Below are 18,416 nucleotides of genomic sequence, written 5' to 3' on the forward strand. Positions count from 1 at the left end.
CTGCCTTTTACGGAGAAAGAACTTGGGTAAAACTTAAGACATCTGATATGTATAGTGTTCCGGTCCCTGCAATAGCAGAAGTCCGGGCTTGCTGGGTCCTTATCAAACAAGGCCTGCATTTGTCAATGATTTCATTGAGTTCCGTAAACTTGCATTCTAGCTTTAAAAAGTATAATAATGCAAACTTTCTGTATCTTGGTTCATAGTGATTTGGCTGGTTCTATTTTTATAATAATGTCGTAATTAAGTCTGTTTCTATACATTAAAACGTATATATTTTCACCATCATGTAAAATGCATGTCCCCAGAGGACCCTTAAAGATAGTTATTATTTATCTTATATTCTGGCCACTATCTGAAATTCGAATCCAGGTTTGATTCCAACAAACGTGTCCCCTTCAAAACTTGTTGCCTAGCAACAAGTTCTCTGTGTCCAAGAAGAGAGGTTACCCATTCCCCCCCTAGAAGATAAGCTTGAGAGACTATTGAAATTTTCTAACAGTGTCCTCCCACCCTCTTTTGTGACCGAAGCAGTGAAGCATAAGACCTCCAACTGGCTGAGGTGCCTCAGTAGCAGCCCGGGCGGCGCAAAAGGGAACCCAGACTTGGCCCGGGGCTGGGTGGGAAAGGCGAGCCTGGTTCTAAACATCTGAACCGGATCCCTAGGAGAACTGATGTCGAGATCCCCAGGAAACCCATAATCTTCTCCGGGCGATCTCAGGTGCAGGGGATTTTTGTTCATTCATATCCAGAGGCACCCATCCCTCCCAACTCAAGGCATCTTTTCTTCCACAAGTTGTAACCCCCAATGAAGCCACCTCGCCCCTTTCCCTCCGCCACCTAGAGTCAGGATCAGGTATGGACACCGACTTTCCAGTCTCCCTGTCTCCAGCCTTTCTCAAAGTAACCAGGGTACGTGGTCAAGCCTGCCCCAGGGTGTGTGCCCCCAACTTGCCCCGCAGCGTAACCCCCAGTACCTCGGGGCGCTGGGCCCGCGCCGCCCGCGCCGCCCTTCACGTGGTTCCTGCAGCTGGAACGGCTCCCGCCCCGCCCCCGCCCCGCGCTCTTCGCCCCGCCCCGGGCCAGCCGCGCTCCGCCCCGCTCGCCCCGCCGCTGCGTCGGGTGGTCCAGTCGCTGGGCAGCTCCCGTGGTTCCCGGGCCTCCTGCTGCAGCCCGTCCTGTCTCCATGGCGACTCGGCGTCCCAGGCTCGCGGCTCGGAACCCAGCTCAAGTGCGGAGCGGGGCTGGCCTTCCTGGTCTGGCCTTCGCCGAAACTCCTTGGCTGGGCGGCCAGAGGGTAAGCAGCGCAGTAATGACCGTGAGTAACTTCCCCGCACCCCCAGAAGTGGCGGGTCCCAACCTGCACCTTCGAACAGCACCTAATCCTGAAATTTTATCTACCACTCCAGGTTGGGCCTCTGGAACCCCACGGCTGTCGAAGCACCGGCAGAGAAGGTAGGATGCTAGGTTGAGAGGAGGGAAAGTCTGCCTGTGTAGGGTTATCTCACCCTATCGCAAAATGAGAAACTTCCCTTCCATCCTAGGGCCTCCAGCTCCGCCCCCGTTGCTCACGATTCTTTTACTTACTTTTGCAAACAACTTAATGGTTTATAGAGATGAGCATATACCTAGGCTTGCCCTCTATCTGTAACTCATTTGGCACTGTGAACTTTGGCCCTCCTGGATCTCCCAGGAGAAAAGTTCGCACTACAAACTGCCCCTAAATCCAATCCGGATGACTTGAAATATCCAAAAATCAAGATTTTGACTTTTGACTCCTTGAACCACTCTGCACCACACACCAATAGCATTTAAATATTAAGTATCACGGTGGCACCGGTACTGTAAGGTGACTTACTTGCTGAAGCAAGTTTGTTCTTATCCCAAGAACGTTGCTTTTTAAAAGGAGATCTGGAAAAAAAGGAAAAACAAAACAAAACAAAACAAAAAACTACGTTGTTTCATTCTCCTAACAACCAAAGTCAAATACTTGGCTCCCAAATACAAACACTTGTCTGTTACTAGGGTTTGGGGGTTTGTTTTGATCTCCAGAAAGCAAAGCACCTCAGCAGAAAAAATCTCTGTTGAGTTTCCAGAGCTCAATCCCCAAACTCTAGGGATTCCCACTGCACCCTCTCCACAGTTCCATTCTCTCACCCATGCATGGCAGTAAAGCTGTGTACTTTAGCTGTGCCCCCTGCTTCCGTGTCCAAGTAGAACTGGTTTCGTTTCCGAGTACATGGTTCACGACTCTCCTTTCAAGGCCAAGCGATGGGTACTGACAACATAAGGAGGAGTTGAGGCGTTTACCTGTATTCCCAGTTAAGCTCTGTTGTATGTTCCCCTGAACAGGAGTCAGGGGGTAAGGGATTGACTCAAAATTACAAGGTCTGTCGAAATTTGAACACAGGCTGCCTCCAGCAAGCTACCATCCTGTCAAGGAGGAAAGACACAGTTTATATTTTAAGTACTTCTGGGTATAAGTGATGTGTGGTAGAAATTTTCAATTTTAATCTGGGATTTTTAATCCCGCCTTTTTAACCATTTAGTTTTCAGAGAACACACACACACACACACACACACACACACACACACACAGCCTTTTTATATTTATAATAAGCCTTAATAAGCACTGCAGCTGGACAGAAATCTACCCTCTATGTTATTAAAACTTATTTTTGATTAATAACCCTGTTATTATTTACTATGTTTTATCTGGGCTGCTCTTTACTCCAATTGGCCAGCCCTCAGGCTGTGCTTTTTGACACTTAACCCATGGTGTCTTCCTCCTCCTTCCTCCCTTACCTTCTCTTCATAGCCTCCCTCAGCCCCGAGGCTGGGAACATCAAGCACCACCTATGTGTCTTCTGTCCCGCTATAGGCTGTAGACATCTTTATTCTTGGGGGTAAGGTCACATGGTGTCACTTAGATCTACGTGCAGACTCTCTTGTCTCTGGGGCAACTAAGTCTTGGGGACCCACACTTAACATTACAATACATATCAACAGACCAAACCTCAACAATTTTTTTGTCTCATTAAAAAGGCTTTTTAAAAAATATGAATTGAATATAATTATAATAATTATGAAAATTATAAAGTCTCATATATATTTACAACATCCAGTCCATTATGTTTGGCAATTTAGATAAAGTTTCTTCATCATTTATCTTATTTTAGTGAGTTAGAAATTTGTATATACATTATTTTACTCATTATTGTATATGTATATACATATGTAATGTATATACATTATTATTTTGACTCATATCATTTTAAAAACATATTTTAGACCTAGAACATTTGTTTATTTCAAACCAAGAGATTTGTAGTCTTTAACCACATCATAGATTTGAGAAGGAATAAATATTATTTGAGTATGTAGGAAGTGCAGGAATGAAGTTTTTAAAAATTATAGAAATGACAGATAGCTTATCACTTGGGGAGTCTCTGATATCTCTTACAACATTGGTGCATCTGTCTCTAGCCTTCTGGCCCAGAACATCTGACAGACTTTAAGTGAAGCAGGAATTATGAAGGACTAGCTTACCTTGTTTGGCAGAGCTTAGGAGTTGATTGTTTTGAATCTATCTGTCCTTTTCAGACAGCATTTTGTCTACAGATAAAGTTAGGGCTTTTTTTTTTTTCTCTATCTAGTGGTTAGCCTGCCACAATGGAAGCAACTTTCTTTGTAATTATTGATGCTTAGTATCTTTATTGAAGTGAAATGGGGTTACTGTTAGTAGCAAATGTGTCTCATAGTCAAAAGATTTTTTTTTTAATAATGGGATGATTTTAAATGTTATAATTTGTGGATCTTTGACATTTTTGAAGATCATTTATCTATTTATAGCATACTTGAATAAATAAACACCGTTTGATTTTAGCTATTTATTATATGTATAACCCAGGATGTATTTTTTGTGATAATTTAAAGTAGTACCTAATATGACTATGAGTTTGACTGACTGTTAACTCGTATTACTTAATTATTTTAAACAATTTGTAACAGTAGTTATTAAAGGGATTGGGATCAAGCCTTGTATTTTTATATGAGTTTTATAGGCATAATGTTTATCCAAGAGTAACAAAATTAATCTTAAATTTTGTATTAATATACAAAGATTTATATCAATGAAAACCTTAAACCTGTATTAATATATAAAATTTTGTATTAATGTAACAAAATATAACCTTAATTTTTTATTAATGTAAGATTATGACCATAAAATAGTTTTGTATGTTTTTTTGTGGTGTTTTTGTTTTTGTTTTTTTTTGGGGGGGGGGAGGGTCCTAAAGTTTACTCTCCAGATCAGACAGGTCTTGAATTCAGAGATCTGCCTGTCTCTGTCTCCCAAGTGTTGAGATTAAAGGCATGTGCCACCACTGTTTGTCCTCGAACTCATAAGAAACCTATCTGCCCTTGCCTTTGTCCTCTAAGTATTGAGATCAAAGGCCTGGATTTGTTTATTTATCTATGTATACTTGAAAACATTTTAATTTTTATTTCTTTCTCCCTTTGGAGAGTAATATCTCTGTGAATAAATATACCCCCTTTCTCTTTGTAGAGATTAATATTCTTTTATTTAACTTTATTTAAATTCCCTTCTATTACTGAATGAGCGTATTTTCAAGCCATCATATATGTGTCATGTGCTAGGACAAGAAGTCCCAGTATTCCCCTAGAGGCCACGTTGAAGGAAACCAGTTGCTTAAGGTAGCATAACATCTTAATTTATTTATTTTTATAATTTTTTTAATCGTGGGAGGCATGCAGCCTTGCTTTTTGTTCTCTGAGCAGCAGGATTTTGCCAGCTTCGTTGCATACCAGGGTCTTCTAGCACCTGTGCGGTTAAGTTGCCTCTCCAAGGCAGCATAGAGTAGCGTCAGGGAAGACCCCAGGCTGGAGTTTGAGCCTGTTGCTTGGCGTGTTGGTTTGGTTTAGGACTTTGCATGTTGGCATTGTGTCTGTCTAGGGTGCAAACCCCAGAATCATGTATACCAAATCAGGATGGATGTTAGCCCTAGTTCTGAACCCTGCATGGCTTGGGGGAAAAAAAAAACAACTTTGTTAAGAAACTAGGTCTCCATAGTCTTAAAGGGACAGCTTGTGCTTTTCATTTGATCTGAAATTTAAAAATTTTAAAGTGAGTTTTTGCCCCATATTGGGCACCAATATGCTGTATTTTTAATTTTAACTTGGGGTTTTTATCCCACTTTTAACCATTCAGTTTTCAAACAGAGCACATATCCAGCCTTTATATTTATAATAAGCCTTAGAGCTTATTGTAGAGCTGGGCAGATATCGCCCCTCTATGTTATTAAAATACACTTTTTTATTAATAAATCCAGGTTATTACTTACTATATTTTATCTGGGCTGCTCTTAACTCCAATTGGCCAGCTCTCAGGGCCATGTTTTTGTTTTTTGTTTTGTTTTGTTTTGTTTGCTTTTTGACTCTTAACCCATGGTGTCTTCCTCCTCCTCTTCTTCCTCCTCCTCCTCTTCCTCCTCTTCCTCCTCTTCTTCCTCCTCCTCCCCACTCCTCCCCCTCCTCCTCTTCCTCTTCCTCCTCCTCCTTCTCTTCGTGGACTCCCCTAAGCCCCAGGCTGGGAACATCAAGCACCACCTATGCCTCTTCTGCCCAGCTATAAGCTGTAGGCATCTTTATTCACCAATCGGAAATAACTTAATGGGCAAGATCACACAGTGTCTCTTGGTCTACATGCAGACTTTCTTGTCTGTGGGGCAACCGGGTCTCGAGCCTGCACTTCGCATTACAGTACCCAGCAGCAGAGCAAACCACAATAGTGATGGATGATCATTTTATATGCATTTGGGGCTGTACGGTAAAATGTGCCTGGGTTGTGCTCTGCCCGCCACCGCACTTCACCACAGTTTCCAGGACAGAACATATACACCCATCTGTCATTTCATCCGTTCTCTGCCAGTTAGAGCATAAGGTTGCTTATGAAAACAAAGAGAATAAAGAGTAGAATAGTTCCATAAATACAATGAAGAAAAATGTCATGTCTTCCATTATTAGAAGAGAAACCTAAATGAGACTGTTTGAGAATCTGAATCTTCAGTGTTAACAACTCATTTGGTAAAAGCCTGTTTGGACTTTGCAGCCTGAGTGACCCCACTGGCTGCTGTTAGTGGCTTATACCTAAGGGTGTGTGTATGTGAGATAATCTTACCTCAGTTTTGGGTACTATTGTCTTCTAAATCTAGACTTCTAAATGGGGTGTTCAAGTCCTCCATGAGGCTAGTGGCTGCCATGTTGAACAGCTAAACTCCAGTTTATATGTTGTGTTCTCTGTTTCTTTCCAGTTCTACTCATTCAGAAAATGTTTACTGGGCATCAGATCATGTGGTATGGAGTGCAGTAGACCCTAGAAATAGGCAGATACATGAAGTCCCTTCTACGAAACTCCATCTAGTAAGAAGACAAAGAAAGAATAAGTGAATGAAACTATGATGAGCTCATATGGAAGACCTCTAGACCTCCATTTTTCTTTTAATTTGTCTTTCTTCTCTTCCTCTTCCTCCTCCTCCCTCCTCCTCCTCCTTTAGTGTAAATATTTAGCACAGGTTGGCCTGGCACTCATGGTCAACATACTCCTGCCTCCGCCTACTGGGATTGTTGGCACACACCCCATACCTAACCAGCAAGGGAGCTTGTTTGTTCGTTTGGTGGTGCTGGAGTCCAGTCTAGGCAGTACCTGATGACACGATGCTTTTAAGCTGATGTAGGATACACGTTTATAACTAAGAAACAATTTCTCTCTGTTTCTCTTCCTCTCTCATACTGAATGAACACAGGATCTTGCAAATGCTAGGCAAATGACCTACCACCGAACATTTGTGTTTCAGACAGATGCGAAGTTGTCCAGGCTAGCCTTAAACTTGGCTGTATAGCCCAGGCTGGCCTGGTATTTGTAGCCCTCCTGCCTCGGCCCCCCTGCACTTATAGGTATTTTGACACTGTGCTGGGCTAAGAACCAGTTTCCTTTCTCAAGATCCTTCCTGGATTCTCTAGCCATGTCTCCACAGTGGGGGTGTGCATATTGGTATGTCTTCTTATCTGCTTCCTGGATATTATGAACCATGATTCTATCCTTGAGCTTCTCTCGTTCTACATGGATGATGTAGCCATGTTCACTTCTGTTCACAGACTTAGGCAGTGAATCACCAACAGGCCAGCAACTTCTCTGAACTCTTATCTGGTCTTCTTGACTCTGTTCTCTCTCAAATTTACCCTCCACCAAATTTCTGTGATCAATTTAATCTTCCATTCTTCTTCAAAGCCTTGAATTTGGTTTGCACTGTGCAATAGTTACAACCCTAACTCCTTAGCAATCTGGCAACTATTGACACTACTGTTTGATTCCCACAAACCTTTCTAACTTCTTCAGCAGACACTCTCCAGCTCTGAACTGGACAATTGCTATTACTACCTGACTGTGGTCCCAATTTGGATAAATGTCACCTTCACAGTGAAGCTTGGCTCAGGGGCATCCTATGGGGAAGGATCCAACCTTAAATGTTACAAGCTTGTGGCTGGGATTCTTTCCATGTATTCAAAGTTGGCAGGTAGATTGAACACTTCTGACTTGACATGCTCAGAGGCTATGCTACTTCTATTATCAAAGCTCTTATCACAGGATACCAAAAGGAAAAAAAAAAAACCTTGGCAGTCAAGGTTTCTTTTGGTTTCAAATAACAAAAACAAAATCCCCATAACTCAGATTTGTTTCAGGTATAAAATGAGAAATTAGCTGTCTAACCCATAGTAGGGAAAGAGATTGAGTGGATCAGGAACTCAGATAGCATTAGAGATGTATGTGTATGCCTCTTATATTTGTGTTTATTCTCTCTCTCGCTTCTGCTCTCTCTCATTCTCTTCCTCATCCCCCTTGACCAACCTTTCTTCCTTTCCTTATTTTGCATCCTGGAGTTCTAGACTCACATGATCCTAACTTTATGACAGTCCTACTTGGAAAGCCTATGGAAAAGACTGTGACAAATTAAACTTGGGTCACAGACACATGACTAGGCCTGTCACTGTTAGCTTATGAATTACCACAGTGAGTGTCCCAGTTAGAGTTAGTATTGCTGTGATGAAACACCTTGACTGTTGTGGTTTGAATATGCTTGGCCCAGAGGGTGGCACTATTAAGTGTGGCCCTGTTGGAGTAGGTGTGGCCTTGCTGGAGTAGGTGTGTCATCGTGGGTGTGGGCTTTAAGACCCTCATCCTAGCTGCCTGGAAGCCAGTGTTCTGCTAGCAGCCTTCAGATGAAAATGTAGAACTCTTAGTTACTTTTGCACCATGCCTGCCTAGACTCTGCCATGCTCCCACCTTGATGATAATGGACTAAACCTCTTTACCTGTAAGCTAGCCCCCAATTGAATGTTGTCCTTACAAGAGTTGCCTTGGTCATAGTGTCTGTTCGTAGCAGTAGAACTCTAAGACAGTGACCAAAGCAATTTGGGGAGGAAAAGGGTCTGTTACACTTTCATATCACAGTCCTTCCCTGAGGTTAGTTAGAGCCGGAACTCAAATGGGGCAGGAACCTGGAGATAAGAGCTGATGCAGAGGCCATGGAAGGGTGCTGCTTACTGGCTTGCTCCTCATGGCTTGCTAACCCTGCTTTCTTGAAACACCCAGGACCACCAGTTCAAAGCTGGCACCAACCACAATGTCCTGGACCCTCCCCATCAATCACTAATTAAGAAAATACTCAACATGCTTGCCTACAGCCAGATCTTATGGAAGCATTTTCTCAGTTGTTCCCTCCCCTCAGATGACTCTAGCTCATGTCCAGCTGACGTAAAACCAGCCAGCACAGTGGGTCTGCTCGGGAACAGCACCATGACCTTTGTAGTTGGGCAGCTAGATCTTTCCAAAAATCTGGGGACAGATTATATAGTACATTGTTCATAGATTCTTGTAGAAAATACGGCTATGGAAGGAAGGCAGGAAACAGAGGTGCTGTGTCTGGATTGTGGCCCCAGAGCGTGGTTTAGGCACAGCTCACTAATGCTCTTCCTCCGCCCCCACTCGTGCCTCCACTGCATGCAGCCTCCTCTTCACTTGCCCTTAGCCAAAAGGCCTCGAAGCGATGTGCAGCCTCCTCTTGCACATCGCCTCTTGTCCGTGTGCTCAAAGAGACTGATTGATCCAGTCTTCACTGTCATCTCAAATTGAACAGTACAGAAAAATTGCACTGAAGCCTCTCAGAAGCCTGGGTAGAGCACTCTGAAGCCTGGACAGGAGGAACCTGTTTCTGCCTTGAGATGCTAGCTCTCAAGGGCAGGAAATCCTCATCCTTGTGCCTCCCCAACTTAGCACAGACTTGAAGGTTTTCATTTCCGTTTTCGTGCTGAGGATGAAACCCAGCACCTTGCACATACTAACTACATAGTACACTCTTCCCCTAAACTACAGACCAGCCCAAATTTTTGTTTTAAATAGATGTTGAATGTTACATGTGAATTGGAAACAGTCATAATTATTCCCATTGCCAAAGGAGCTGTTGACAGACGTGAATAAGCTCAACCCTTATTCCAGAATCCAGAGGGTGCTCAGGGCTTCCATGTTCAGCATTAAAGCATTCTCCTGAAGCCGTGGTCTGGGTTAACATGTATCAGTACTCCAGGGCTGAGGGGGCTTTGTAAGTTAATTAAAAAATCTTCAAAGTTAGTCTGCATCTTTTTGTTGTTTTGTCTTTTTGAGACAGGGTTTCTCTATGTAGACCTGGCTGTTCTGGAATTCACTCTGTAGACCAGCCTGGCCACAATCTCAGAGTTCCACCAGCCTCTGACTCTCTGCTGGGATTAAAGGCTCAGGCCACCACCACTCAGCTAGTCTGCTTGTCACAATCACGGCTTGTATTTTGCTTCCCCAAACAATCTTATCACAAAGGACATATTTTGTTTGTTTTTAAAGATGTATTTACTATTTACACAGCATTTTGCCTGCGTGCCAGAAGAGGACACCAGATCTCATTGTAGATGGTTGTGAGCCACCATGTGGTTGCTGGGAATTGAACTCAGGACCTTGGGAAAAACAATCAGTGCTCTTAACTCCTGAGCCATCTCTCTAGCCCCATGTGTGTATTTGCTTGTTTGTTGGTCTTGTGTGTGTGTGAAGGTTTTTTGTTTGTTTTGTAGCTGTCCATTCTATGTGCCAGTCTCTGCACTAAACCCTTCATATAGTTCACCCCACATAGTATTTATCCAGCTAAGTCAGCCCCATTGAAAATCCCCATTTTTGAAGTGAAAGAGCTGAAGCTTAAAGAAATGAAGTCACTTTCCCAACTCACCCAAGTAGTGGAGAATCAGCTTTGAATCCAGCCTCTTACCAAGAGCTCAGGCTCCTGAGTATTACAGACTTGTAAGGAGCTCAGTGTTAGGATGAGACAGGGCCGGTGGACAGACATTTCCTTGAAATGGTAAAGGCCGGACTGAAGACAGTCTGGGTCTCCATCAAGATCTGAGCTCTGGCTGTTCCATTTCTCCCGAAATGGGAAGAGAATGCTATGTCTGATAGTGTGGTCCAAATAAGGGTCAAAGTCCATGCAGATCTGAAGCTGGAGAGGAGGGGAGGGCTCTAAGGCTCTGCCTATCTTACCAGAATGTACACAGTGTGTCCACAAGACTACAGCAATCCATGGAGCCTCTTTATTTCATTGTCGCACTGTCTCATCCTGACCTAGAGAACCAGAGAAAAATATTTGCATTTATCCTACTGTTTGCCTAGAGTTTTCCACAACTGGTTTCCCTCCAAAGATCCTTGTTATTCTGATACTCATATTCTGATAGCTCTCCATCAGCTCCACAATGGAGAGTCAAGTCAATAACCTATTTCATGTCTGTCTTGGTCAGAGTTCCCAGAATGCAAAGCCCTGGGTGAAAGTCTCTGCTTTGCTCAAGACAGAGAGTCTGTGTGAGAGAGACTGTAGCGGTGAATAGTTAATCTACTTTAGGATCCCCGTGGGGTGTGCATGGTTCCTCTGCACCAGCCCAAGAGCTCTGGATTCAAGAATGAAAGACAGACAGACAGACAGACATACACACACTAGCTAATTTTGATATGCCTTGACTAGCTCAATGTCTGTGCAGTTCCAAACCTCCCCGTGGCTAGCACACACTCTCCTCCTGTATTCCTGAGTTAATACCTTCTAAATATATATATATATATATATATATATATATATATATATATATTAAAGATTTATTTATTTACTATATATAAGTACACTGTAGCTGTCCTCAGACACACCAGAAGAGGGCATCAGATACCATTACAGATGGTTGTGAACCACCATGTGGTTGCTGGGATTTGAACTCAGGACCTCTGAAAGAGCAGTCGGTGCTCTTAACCACTGAGCCATCTCTCCAGCCCCCTAAATCTATATTTTATCTTTGCTGCCCTGTTACCTTCTGGACAGCCCTCCCATGGGGCTGCTTTCCCTTTACACCTACATTGCTGGATGATTTCTCTCTTGCAGCTTTTAAATCTGATCTCTCTGCTTCTGAGTCATGGGGATTCTCCTCTCTCCCTCAGTCCCTTGCCTGTGTAGTCTGAAAGTCCCACCCCATCTCCTTGCCCAGCCATTGGCTGCACAGCAATTCTTCCCCCCCACCCCCTCTCCCCGGTTCTTTTTTTCGGAGCTGGGGACCGAACCCAGGGCCTTGCGCTTCCTAGGCAAGCGCTCTACCACTGAGCTAAATTCCCAACCCACGGCAATTCTTTATTACCAGTCAAAGCCAGCTGGGGACAGGGACCCTCAGTGTCTGGAAGCACAGCTCTTGGGGGCCGAGTTAAGACAAAGCTTTAGAACCATTGTCAACGAGAGCCATTTGAAAAGGGAGTGTACCAAGTAACGCCTCTCTGCTTTGTTGTTCACAGTCTTGTCCCTGAGTTTTGTATTCCTGAAATTCCCAGGTATGTAGTAACAACCATTTTATAAGTCTGGTTTGAGGCCTGGGCATGATGGTACACATCTGTAATCCCAGCCCTTGGGAGGCAGGTGAATCTTTGTGAGTTCAAACCCAGTTTGCTCTGTGTAGTGAGTTCTAGGTCAGACAGAGTTACAAAGTAAGACCCTATCTCAGAAACAATCCTCTCTGCCCTGGGCCGTGGAGCCAAGTGGAGGGACAAGTGAATTGTTTTAAAAAAAAAAAAAAAACAACTAAATGACTTATCCGGATATATAGCGGACTCCATTGTGAGGGAAGTCAGTCCCATAACTGGAGAGCCTAGAAAGCAACAAAGACTTGGAGAACGCCTCATTGGATTAAATAAAAGATCGATTTGTACATGTATACATTTAAATAATCCTTGAATAAACCCCATATCCTAAATGTGGAAGCTGCCACCTTCCGCTGGCCCCAGTTTTCTCTAAAAGTTATCTTTGATGGCACCAGCAAACTGGACAGTGGCGTTTATCATTCAGTTTGTTGAAGCTGAGAGAGACGTGTATCTGTGATTTCCAGAGTCAGCTCAGGGGAAAGGGTTTCCTAGGGCCTGCTGTGGATTGTATTTTAGTCTAGACCTAGAGTCCAAGATAATGAAGTGAGGAGATAGCAGAGCTAGTGGATCGTTCAAGACATTACCACTGTCCCATGCAGAATCGTCCCTGCAGCTCTATTTAGGTGGACCTCAAGGTGAGAGAGAAGAAAGTTGGTTTCTCTAGAGCAGCGGTTCTGAACCTTCCTAATGCTGAAACCCTCGTGTGCTGGTGACCCCCAACCATAAAATCATTTCTGTTGCTACTTCGCAACTGTAACTTTGTTACTGTTAAGAATCATAATCTAAATATCTGTATTTTCTGATGGACATCTGTGACCCTGTGAAAGGATCGTTTGACGGCCCCCCCCAACAGGGTCACGCCCCCAGGTTGGGGGTTGGGAACCACTGCTCTAGGTTTTATAATATGGCTTCTTAGCCCATGCTTGACAGCCTGCTCCTAGTACTGTGCTCTGTTTCATTTACATCTGTACCGGTGTTGAGACGTTTATGAAGTAAAGATTCCTTGTTTGTTTTTCAGCAACTACCTAGACAAGACCGAAGTTGTAAAGGTAAAGGAGCTGGGGGCAGATTCAGTTGGTACAGTGCCTGCCTAGCATGCACACAGGAAGCCCTGGTGTCCACCCAGCCTGGACAGACTGGCACTGTTGCACGTGCCTGTCATCCGTGTCCTTGGTCACTCTGGCTTATGAGCCTACCCTTGTCCTGGTTAAGCCGTTTCTCCACCTCAGTCCTAACACTTGGGAGGGCAAAGCAAAAAACAATAAATAAATAAATAAGTTCAGGGTCACCCACGGCTACATAGTAGGACCAAGGCCAGCCATGAGGGCATAAAGAAGCCTTGTCTCAAAAGAAAGGAAATAAAAACTGCATTGCTGGAGGTTTCGTTCTTGCTGTTGTGGTTGTTTTTAGAATGCTTTGGTCAGATTTACCATCCGTTTATAAGGTTTAGAAACAGTTGGCTTTAGTACATATGCGCATAGAAATATGTTTTCAAAATCCTTCAAACTAAAATAATAATTGTAGTTTTTATTCCTACTTCTGTTTTAGGCACCCAAAAGCAGACAGAATGGCAGGTTGCTACTGTGTGATCCAAAGGGTAAGTGACTTATTACTTAGACTGTGTTTGACCACGATCCTGTTCTGAATATTAATTAAGGTTATTGGAATGGTTGGATGTCGTTGTATAACTAAACAGTTCCGTTCTGTGTTTCGATCTTTAAAAAAAACTTAGCTATTTCTCAATTAAAATTTTATGTCAGGTATAGCACTGTTGAAAAAATATTAAGTATTTTTTTTCTCTTTCAGAGAAACTGATGAGCGGCTCCAATAAAGAAAAGCCACAGTAAGAAAACGTCTTTGGCCTTTTAAGTAATTAGAAGTAGATAACGCAAACCACGTATCACCTAATTAAACCTGCCAAGGCAGCCATGCGTGGGTGGCTTCTGTTGTTAGAATAGAGGGATGTCTAAGGTGAAAATGAAACTGTGGAACAGTGGAATAGGTGTGAGGCTCGCTTCTGCCTCCAGTGCTTAAACATAGCGCTCTGGCTACTCTGCCTTTTATTTGCTTAATTTCCTCTCCTCTTTCCCGTTTCCCTCTGATGCTGCTTCCTTCTTTAGAACATCTCTGTAAGTGAACACTTACTGTAAAACTAGTATTCCAGCTCATTTAACATGCGTCATAGTCCTACATAAAGAAAAACAATCACCTCGAATAGTCGAAGAGGCTGGTATTTGAAAATCGCAGTGTAGATCAATAGAATCCTAACAATGAGTTATTAGCTCCACTGATAGCATCAATTTCAGTGCTTGCTTAAAGTCCTTTACAATACAGTGGTCTCCTTCCTTTTGGGAGGGGAAATAGGATTTTTTTTTCTATGAAAGATTAGTTTTAATATTGACCTTAGAACAAATTCCTAGGGCTGGAGATATGGCTTAGCAGTGAAGCACCCCTTCCTGAGGACCAAGTTTGATACATGGTGGCTCACCATGACCTAACACCAGTCTCAGGGAATACAGTGCCCTCTTCTGGTCTTTTTGGGCATTCCACACATATTGTGCACAGGCACATGCACATATACACATCAAATGAGAAAAGGAAAGGTGCCAGTGCCAGGCCTGGCCATGCGAGTGCGCGCGCGCGCGCGTGTGTGTGTGTGTGTGTGTGCATGCATGCATGTGCATGCAGCGTGCATGTCTGTGTGCGTATGATTATAGCTCTTGGGAGCTCAAGATACATTATCTATCATGCCATCCTGGATCATTTTGAATACTATTGGCTGAGAAAAATTCTACTCTATGAAATATATATATTAATTTCCACACTGTAATAGCTAAATATATTCATCTTTACTTTTTAAAATTATGTTTAATCTTTTTTTACAGTCCAGTCATTATCCCTCTCCTGGTCCACCTTCATACCATTCCCCCCCTCCCCTGTCCCTGTCTCCAAGGGGATGCTCCTAATCACCCTACCCCACCCCGCCAGGCCTCCCCACTCCCTCTTCAGGGTTAGGTATCTTTTCTCTCACTGAGGCCAGACCAGGCAGTCCTCTGTTGTAAATGTGTCCGGGACCTCGTATCAGATGGTGTATGCTGCCCGGTTGGTGGCTTAGTATCTGCACTATCTCAGGGGTCCAGGTTAGTTGAGACTGCTGGCCTTCCCATGGGGTCGCCTTCCTCCTCAACTTCCTCCAGCTTTTACCCAGTTCAACCACAGGGGTCCCCACTTCAGTCCACGGGTTGGGTGTAAGTCTCAGTCAGCTGCTTGTTGGGCCCCTCGGAGGGCAGCCATGCTAGGCTCCTGTCTGTAAGTACACTATAGCATCAGTAATAGTGTCAGGTCTTGGAGCCTCCCCTTGAGAAGGATCCCACTTTGGGCAGTCACTGGACCTCCTTTCCCTCAGTCTCTTCTCCATTTTTGTCCCTGCAGTTCTTTTAAACAGGAACAATTCTGGGTCAGAGTTTTTGGCTGTGCATGGCAACCCCATCCCTCTACTTGGTGCCCTGTCTTTCTATTGGATGTGGACTCTACAAGTTCCCTCTCCCCACTGTAGGGCATTTCATCTAAGGTTCCTCCCTTTAAGTCCTGAGAGTCTCCCACCTCCCAGGTTTCTGGTACATCCTGGAGGGTCCCCCCTCCTCATCTTCACGTTTGCTGCAAACTTTATACATCATATAAATAGAATACTTAAAAAAAAAAAACCCTTGTAGCCAGGCATTGTTGACACCCACCTTTACTTGGGAGAGTACTTGGGACACAGAGATAGTCAAATCTCTTGAGTTCAAGGCCAGTCTGGTCTACAGAGCTGGTTCCAGGATAGCCAGGGCTACATAGAGAAACTCTGTCAAAAGAAAGAAAGAAAGAAAGAGAGAAAGAAAGAAAGAAAGAAAGAGAGAAAAAAAAGAACTTGTATTAGGCATGAGTCACATATGTGAAGGTCAGGAGACAGCTTCCAGTAGTTGATGTTTTCCTTCTGTCATTGAGGCCTTGGGGCTCAAACTCAATTCACCAGGCTTGGCAGCAACTGCCTTTACCAACTCTCTCTCTCTCTCTCTCTCTCTCTCTCTCTCTCTCTCTCTCTCTCTCTCACACTCACACACACACACACACACACACACACACACACACCAGTATGCATCAAAGAGAAAGTATTAAGTAACAGATCAATGTCAGAGGATTTACATTTGTTTCAAGTTATAGTCCACCAGAAAAAAAATCCTGTATGAAGTATATCCATCTACCTACACGTACTTCTATGTATCCTGTTATCACACCGTTGAAAGCACACTCCAAAAGAGATACACTGTCCAGGACTAATGTTCAGGCTTCTGCCTCCCAAGTGCTGGGATTAAAGGCATGAGCTACCACATCCTGTTAAAGCGAGTAGCTTTTTATGGCTTGTGATTCTTCCAGTACTAATGGAAGTTAACAGGCCATCGACAGAAATGAGTGACTGTTGTGTCAGTATACCCAGCTGTCAATATGCCCAGTCGCACCTCTCGTTGCTGTGACTAAATGCCTGACAGAAGCAACTTCAGTGAGGAGGTTTGTTTCGGGTCATAGAATACACCACATTGTGGCTGGGAAGGAGGCATGGTGGCAGGAGTACAAGGTGGCGAGTCACACTCTGGGCGTGGGAGATGGACGCAGTACTCAGCATTAAGCCGAGGTCCCACCCACAGAACGGTGTTGCTCATTAATAGCTTCTTTCACTTTAGGTATCTCAATCGAGAAACTTTCCTAAGTAAGCCCAGAGCATTGTCTCCTAAGTGATCTAGACCCTGTCAAATTGACAACCAGAGGAGATCGTGTAGCTTAGGCCTGGTATGGTTGTAGACAGTAATGGGAACTAATCCTCATAGCCAGTGTTTGTAGATGATGCTAAGCAGGGCTGGGCCTGAAGTAGGGGTGATCCACATCCCAAGGGAGACATAGCCCAGGAAGTCAGTGCAGCCTGGACATGGACAGAGGATCGGAGGGACAGTCATTCCCCTGCTCAGTACTGGCTGTATTGGACTGAAACTACCTTTGCAGGAACACTGTGGTCAGGTGTCCCTGTGCTGCTCATGCAGAGACAAGAGCAAGGCTGGTAAATGTACCCGGTGAGCCTCACAGGCGTGTGGTGTGTCCATCCCAGGTCCCTTACCGAAAGAAAGTTAAAAGTAAATGAGGTTAATTTTTGACAACAGGTCATCACAGTAAAAATGGAAAACTGTAGGGACCAAAATTCAGAGATGAACTCATTCAAAGTCAGTGAATTTCTCAGTGGAGCCTCCCATACAAGCTCATCTCACTGTTGGCTCCACCTGCTGGCTGGGAGGTCCAGTTTGGTTAGGTAAAGACCCTACCCGTGCTAGGTTAAAGAACACTAGTGTCTCTGTCTCTGTCTCTGTCTGTCTCTGTCTGTCTCTCTCTCTCTCTCTGTCTCTCTCTCTCTCTGTCTGTCTGTCTCTCTCTCTCTCTCTCTCTCTGTCTCTCTCTCTCTCTCCTCTCTCTCTCTCTCTCTCTCCACCTCACCCCCCTTGTTCTGAGTCTTCACTCCTGTCCCAGCTACAGTGGAAATGATCGAAGCAAATCCACAGTTCTTTGACCAAAGTTGAAGGAACTGTATCCTGGGGTTTTGTTATATGATTGATGGTGTGTGTGCTGTACCACCTTTTCTAAAGTGAATGCTAAGCTGCTTTCTCATTTCTACTTCACTTTTAAGGAAATCCTCCTTTGGACGGAGACCAAGATTGTCCAGCAAGCTTTGTACTTCTCCAACACAGATCTCGGGTGGAACTACTGTGTTCTCAGCAAGGTAAGATTTCAACAGTTTTGGGTTCTGACCTATAGTTGATTAATATAAGTCATTTAAGATGAAATCTAAATTGTAAGTTTTCTGAAAATACCACTAATTCTAATAGCAATTGGGGGACATTTTCTAAATCTGCCAGATAGAGTCTTTAAAACTAAGAAAAATACTAAATTCTAGGATATTTACTCTTCAGCATAGCCACATTCTGCCAGACTATCTAATCTGAGTAATTTCGTAGCTTCCAAAACTACTTAATTTAATACCTTCACATCCAAGATGTTGGTACATACAGTAAAATTGGCTCTCTTCCCTCCATCCTCGCTGTTGTGAAAGCAATGAGTCTCTTCACTGATTTCTTAAGTAGCTAAGAGTTAGAACATCACCATCTCAAAGGGAAGTTAGTGGGGTTTTTTGTTTGGTTTTTAGAAGAAGGCCTGGAGACAGGGTCTCACCAGGTAGCCTGGGTCGTCCAGGAACTCACTCTGTAGATCAGGCTGGCCTCTAACTCACAGAGATCTGTCTGCCTCTGCCTCCCAAGTGCTGGGATTACAGACACGAGCCGCCACATCCTGCTAA

General features: G+C 43.9%; 1 protein-coding gene across 2 annotated transcripts in view; it reads left to right on the top strand.

Annotated features, from left to right (window-relative positions):
* Positions 1-581: 581 nt before the first annotated feature.
* The window catches only part of Erich2 (glutamate rich 2), a 34,054-nt gene continuing 16,219 nt past the window's right edge, over positions 582-18,416 (top strand). Inside the window, exons 1-8 of one of the 2 annotated variants that reach the window (XM_032903462.1) lie at positions 859-1,318; positions 1,410-1,455; positions 4,660-4,716; positions 11,918-11,953; positions 13,059-13,089; positions 13,589-13,637; positions 13,847-13,883; positions 17,751-17,843. In XM_032903462.1, the coding sequence (XP_032759353.1) occupies positions 859-1,318; positions 1,410-1,455; positions 4,660-4,716; positions 11,918-11,953; positions 13,059-13,089; positions 13,589-13,637; positions 13,847-13,883; positions 17,751-17,843 (809 nt within the window). Of the gene's footprint in view, positions 1,319-1,409; positions 1,456-4,659; positions 4,717-11,917; positions 11,954-13,058; positions 13,090-13,588; positions 13,638-13,846; positions 13,884-17,750; positions 17,844-18,416 lie in introns of both variants that reach the window. The other variant, XM_032903461.1, reaches the window with a different exon arrangement.

Source organism: Rattus rattus, chromosome 5 (genome assembly GCF_011064425.1).
Source record: "Rattus rattus isolate New Zealand chromosome 5, Rrattus_CSIRO_v1, whole genome shotgun sequence".
Lineage (NCBI taxonomy): Eukaryota > Metazoa > Chordata > Mammalia > Rodentia > Muridae > Rattus > Rattus rattus.